Below are 6,143 nucleotides of genomic sequence, written 5' to 3'. Positions count from 1 at the left end.
CGTGCTTGACATACACTTACTCACGAAACAGCATAAATGTTCTATAAAATGTATTCTTTTGTTGAAATTATTAAGATTAATTTAAAAACTGATGAAACGATATACGGAAAAATGTATAGGCTTACAAAAGCAAAATAATATATCCCACTTTACCTGAGAAAACAGTTATTCGCTAACTGTGTCATTATCACAGAAAGAAAGAAAGAAAGAAAGAAAGAAAGAAAGAAAGAAAGAAAGAAAGAAAGAAAGAAAGAAAGAAAGAAAGAAAGAAAGAAAGAAAGAAAGAAAGAAAGAAAGAAAGAAAGAAAGAAAAAACTTTATTAAAACATTAACTTTTTTCAGATTCCATTTTCTTATAGGCCTAGTCCATTAACAAAAATCACCTATATTAATACAATTAATTACATAAATAGCCTACATTTATACTTCATATACTTATATGTAGCTACACACCTATTTAACATTTTAAAACCAACATATAATTTTCCAAAACCTCACACAAAACTCCTCCCACAGACCATATTTCAGAAAACATTTGAATATCATTAATCAATTTAAAATATGTGTATTCAATTTTAATTATTGCAGTCACCATTCCTTGGCTATACACAATAACTACAAATTTCGAGTCTTCCAAACCCAACACAAATTATAATGCATATTTTTCTTCTCTTATGAAATGTATAGGCCTATTTGGGAATTCTTAAAAACAACAATAAGACTGCCTTACCTTACACAATAAACAAACAAATGGAAAGAAAGAAAGAGAGAGAGAGAGAGAGAGAGAGAGAGAGAGAGAGAGAGAGAGAGAGAGAGAGAGAGAGAGAGAGAGAGAGAGAGAGAGAGAGAGAGAGAGAGAGAGAAAGAAAGAACTTAAATTGCTGATAGATTGCATTAAGATTTGTGCTTTTGACTTCAAGCTGGACTGTAGTTCATTGTTCCCTCTGTATATTGTGAATCGTGCATTGATAAATGTGAGTTCCTGGGCGGATCCGCTCTCACTCACATCTGGATTAAAAACATCTGGATCCGCCTACACGGAACTCAGTCACACACACGCAGAGTCCTGAACTCTCTTACAGATGAGTTCATCTGCGTCTTTGACACGAGCAGATAAAGAAAATAACGGAATCGCTTCGACAGTTTGGGATCTTCGGATTGTGAGATATCATGGGTCGCGGAGGCTGCAGTTTGTGGGCTCAAACATCTGTTCTTCTGTGTTTCTGTCGTGAGTAGATCTTCACTTCTCTCGATCTGCTTTCATTGTCTGGAGGCTCCACGCATCAGAGCTTTGTCTTTGAGTTTGTGTGCAAAACGTCCTTTGACGCTGAAGGGAATATCCTATATTTAACACTACAGAAACAAAATCACACCACTGTAAATATAGCCTATGCATTACCATAAACTGGTTTAAATATCTTGGTTAAAAGTTTATTTACTCAGAAAAAAATACACAATACTTGAGGTGACAATTAATTCCATGAAAAGCTGTTCTTTTGGTTTTCTGAGATACTGCAAATGCAGTAAATCATTGCATATTAAATTTCAAGTTTGATTTAGCCTACTTGAATAACAGGCTATGTTTTATAGTTTGACTGAATTGTTGAAGCATCATCATAGTGGTTTTGCCTCCTGATTGCCACACATTTCTTATAAAGGTTTGATACATTAGTGCTATAATAAATCAATGAGTAAATGTAGATTTTTAAGCAAGATTTTTTATTTATTTAATTAATTAGTAAAATCTGGAATTATTATTAATATTAAATATGAATACCTTGTTGTGATCCTTAATCAAATTAAAATATTAAATTATGACCATATCTATATTGTACATTTTTAAAAAGCTAGAACGTACAAAGAGGTCCAAAATATATAAATACATGTCCATTATATTTTCTGTTTTGTTTTTTTAAAGAAAGATTGCCATACGTCTTTTTTCAGAACAGTAGTAAGATGGAAAAATAGCCTATACTGTAAGAGATCTGCATACAAGATTGTGTTGTGAAACTGCACGCCCAAAAATGCTCTTAATTAAAAACAGAATCTCTACAATGGGCATAAAAGATGCCATGCACTGTGACCGCATGAAAACAACACGTTGCTAGAAAAGTTACAACAGGGAAACCAAATCTTGAGAATCCAAAAGATCTTAGGGGCCTCCTTAAACGGTTTGGGTGTGTATAGAGTAGCTCCACTTACAACAACAATTATGAAATATTACCATGTGGGCGGAGAGAAGAAAACTATCACTTCTCAGTCTCACTTATTACATCCCATCTGTTGACTGAAACGACTGAGCAAATCTGGGAAATATGGAAAAGCCGCTGGTGTCAGTGTGTGCGAATGTGACCTCACAGAGAGACTGTACATAAAAATACAAAGACATCCATCTAGATCCCTTGAAGCTTCTCTGCTTTGTCATCATGATTGCCCACAATGGCAATATTGTAATGACTTAAACAGAGGGTGCGATGCTGACAGGGCCTAACCCAACCCCAGTGACCTCTCAGTGGACACAGACTCTCTTTTTCTCCTTTGTTTTCCTTGAGTCCAAGAAGTTGTTCTTTAGTGGGCATGGGTTTGCATGGTACCCGTGGAGGAGAGCCATCTTGTTTTGAATGATGATAAATGGTTGATTCTTATTACTTGGCATGAGATAACAGAACACTTCACTGACAATGCCGAGAGATTACGTCTCTTATCAGTGAGTAATGGGGGCAGGCCCTTCACCCTCCTTAACACCGAAACGGCACTCATGGAGTGTGTGTGGGAGCCACAGTCAACATTAAAACAGCAACTTCCAAAGACATCTGTTTGTCATGAATGCGACAGTTATGCCAGTGCTGCTTTCACTGTACTGTTATTCATTTAATATCAGGAAATGCTTTCAGGGATCAAGCTGAGTTTAAAAGGAATTGGAAAAACTTGGAAATCTGCCACCCAGTGGGATAGTTTGATTACTGCATACTGGGGCCCCCGAAAATGCTTTATGGCATGCAAAGGGGAGGGATATATATATATCCTCTGTTTATTTTAAACAGCAGATCTACTATTTTATTATTTAAAACATATTTTTGTGAAATAAGTATTAATATATAAACATTTCTGAAATCATCTCTTCATCACAGCACCTGTTAGTGGGTGGGATATATTAGGCAGCAAGTGAACATTTTGTTCTCAAAGTTGATGTATTAGAAGCAGGAAAAATGGGCAAGCGTAAGGATTTGAGTGAGTTTGACAAGGCCCAAATTGTGATGGCTAGACGACTGGGTCAGAGCATCTCCAAAACTGCAGCTCTTGTGGGGTGTTCCCGGTCTGCAGTGGTCAGTATCTATCAAAAGTGGTCCAAGGAAGGAACAGTGGTGAACCAGCGACAGGCTCATGAGTGGCCAAGGCTCATTGATGCACATGGGGAGCGAAGGCTGGCCCATGTGGTCCGGTCAAACAGACGAGCTGTAGCTCAAATTGCTCAAGAAGTTAATGCTGGTTCTGATAGAAAGGTGTCAGAATACACAGTGCATTGCAGTTTGTTGCGTATGGGGCTGCATAGCTGCAGACCAGTCAGGGTGTCCATGCTGACCCCTGTCCACCGCCGAAAGCGCCAACAGTGGACAATGTGAGCATCAGAACTGGAATCACGTTTTCTTTTACATCACGTGGATGGCTGGGTGGTTCGCTTACCTGGGGAACACATGGCACCAGGATGCACTATGGGAAGAAGGCATGGCAGGGGCAGTGTGATGCTTTGGGCAATGTCTTGAAATAATATTGTACTATTTACCATTTTAATAATACCAGTATAATTTTACTATAGAAAACTGCTACACGCACACACACAAACACACACATACGCACACACGTGCACACGCGCGCACACACACACACTCACATTATATGAATGCATTTAATGTATAATGCGTATTTTACAATATATACAATACAATATATATTCTGTATCCAAATACTTTTTTTTTTTCATTTATTATAAATATAAATATTGTATATATAAATATAATACATGCATGTGTGTGTATTTATATATACATAATAATTATATACAGTACACACACACATATATTATGTAAACACAAACTTTTAATAATAGCGATTAATCGTTTGCCCAACACTAATATATATATATATATATATATATATATAGAGAGAGAGAGAGAGAGAGAGAGAGAGAGAGAGAGAGAGAGAGAGTTTACTTGACTTAAAATATATACATGTTTTTGAAATATATTTTGCTATTTACCATTTTACTAATACAAGTATAAGTTTATTATAGAAAGCTGCTATACATACACACACACATTATATTAATGTATTGCATTTTACGCATGTTCATTATCATACTTATGAAATTACAAATAGGGAACGAGAAGGGAAATTTGCTTGAATGCAAACCAAATAATTGCAGGCCAGCATCTTTTGTAAGCACGCAGCCATTGGTTTTCCCACAAGCACTGAGGGGTTGAGCTTCAAACTTGGCCAGTATGAGCGCTTCTGGCTTCAATTTATTTCTGGAGCAGTTGCTGCAGAGTTTAATTACTTTAAAGTTTATAGAAGGGGGGCTTTTGTGCTTAGCCTTAAGTTTTTTTTTCTTCAGTTTTTTTCTCTTTTTCTCTGTTGTCTCTTTCTCCCTTCATGTTCCTCACTTCTTCATGAAAGATCTCTCCCTCTCTCTCTGTTGTATATTTTGATGGTTGGCATCAGCAGACATCTGGAAGTCTGTGTTAAATATCTCTGCTCTTTCTTTTAATACTGTTTACTGTAAGGTCACTGCACTCCTTCAGGGAAACGGCTCCCACCCCTCATCTGCTTTTAATAAACAATTAATATTGTCGTGATGTGGTAGTATCAGGACAGAGGAGACAGTGTGCGTGGGAAGGAATTCAGGCTTATCCCACTTAACCACAGGAACTCCTGACACTCTCATGAATACACATGCTTTCAGTGATGTGTGCACCAAACCAAATACACACACCAGGCCATATACTACATTCATCCAAATCCAATTAGAGATTTATGAACTCCAGATGGGTCACGTAGCTCAAAGATTTGCTCTTAAATGCTGTCTTGATTGCAGCTGTCATTACAGCTTTCATTCTTATAACTTTGCATTGCAATCAGTTTCATCATTGGACAGTTTTGACGGCTTTTACTGTAAGCCTTAATTATTTGTCCTTTTAGGCAATATAATTTTTCCTTAAGTGTCCCAAGGCCATCATCTATTTTTTTGGCCTAATGTATTTTTAATGTATGGTCATACAATTAATATATTAACGTATTATTATATTAACTATATAAAAAAATAAACGTTAACTGACATATTTCAGCTAAAATAAAAACTAATTCAAAATATTAGCAAAACTATAATAGCATCCCAATGATACATATTACTGTTCGTCACCAAAGGGTCATTGAAATGGATAGTTCACCGTCAAATTAAAATTCATCATATAAAATGGTGGAAAACACACACACATTTATACATAAACATATATATCTTATATATCCATGTTATTTGTCAACTATCCAAAATGTTCAATTATGAAAGAAATTGAGGGGGGGGGGGGGGGGGGGTTTATATTGTGTAAACTCTGAAATCTTTTTTATCTGTCCCTATTCCAGTGTTGCAGACACAGAGTTTCACCCACATAAAGACCAACCTCTGTAAGTGGTGTGACCACTCGAGTCCTGTATGTGAAGACAACGTCTGCATGAGCAACTGCAGTCTGACCTCTTACTGTACTCTGGCTGAAGAAGTGTGTGTAGCAATATGGTAAGTCCACAGCTAAATTTGAAGTATGCAAATGTGATGTGCATAAAATTGAGTTTGATAGTATGAACCCTGTTCACTATGTCGCAATTGAATTGCTTCAAATCTCAGCATAACCTCTGCAATACATTATAAGACACCAAGATGTAAGAGATTGGAATCATCTCCTTTAAAGGGATAGTTGAAAATGAAAAACTTATCATTTACTCACCCTCAAGTTGTTCATAATCTGTATGAGTTTCTTTCTTCTGTTGAATACAAAAGAAGATATTTTGAAGAATGTTGGAAACTGCCGTTAACTTCCATACAGTAGTAGGGAAAAATACTATGGAAGTCAATGGCTACCGTCAACTATTTG

At 36.4% G+C, this 6,143-nt stretch overlaps 1 protein-coding gene across 1 annotated transcript in view; it reads left to right on the top strand.

Moving 5' to 3' along the window:
- The first annotated feature begins 1,033 nt into the window (after positions 1–1,033).
- Positions 1,034–6,143, top strand: part of tgfbr2l (transforming growth factor beta receptor-like) — a 14,639-nt gene continuing 9,529 nt past the window's right edge. Inside the window, exons 1-2 of the mRNA XM_079822185.1 lie at positions 1,034–1,228; positions 5,638–5,788. Of these exons, the coding sequence (XP_079678311.1) occupies positions 1,171–1,228; positions 5,638–5,788 (209 nt within the window). The 5' untranslated portion in view covers positions 1,034–1,170. The remainder of the gene's footprint in view (positions 1,229–5,637; positions 5,789–6,143) is intronic.

The sequence above is a fragment of the Gobio gobio genome (genome assembly GCF_949357685.1).
Source record: "Gobio gobio genome assembly, chromosome: 7".
Classification (NCBI taxonomy): domain Eukaryota; kingdom Metazoa; phylum Chordata; class Actinopteri; order Cypriniformes; family Gobionidae; genus Gobio; species Gobio gobio.
The sequence above is the reverse complement of the archived record's forward strand: the minus strand, read 5'-3'. Positions and strand labels throughout refer to the sequence as shown.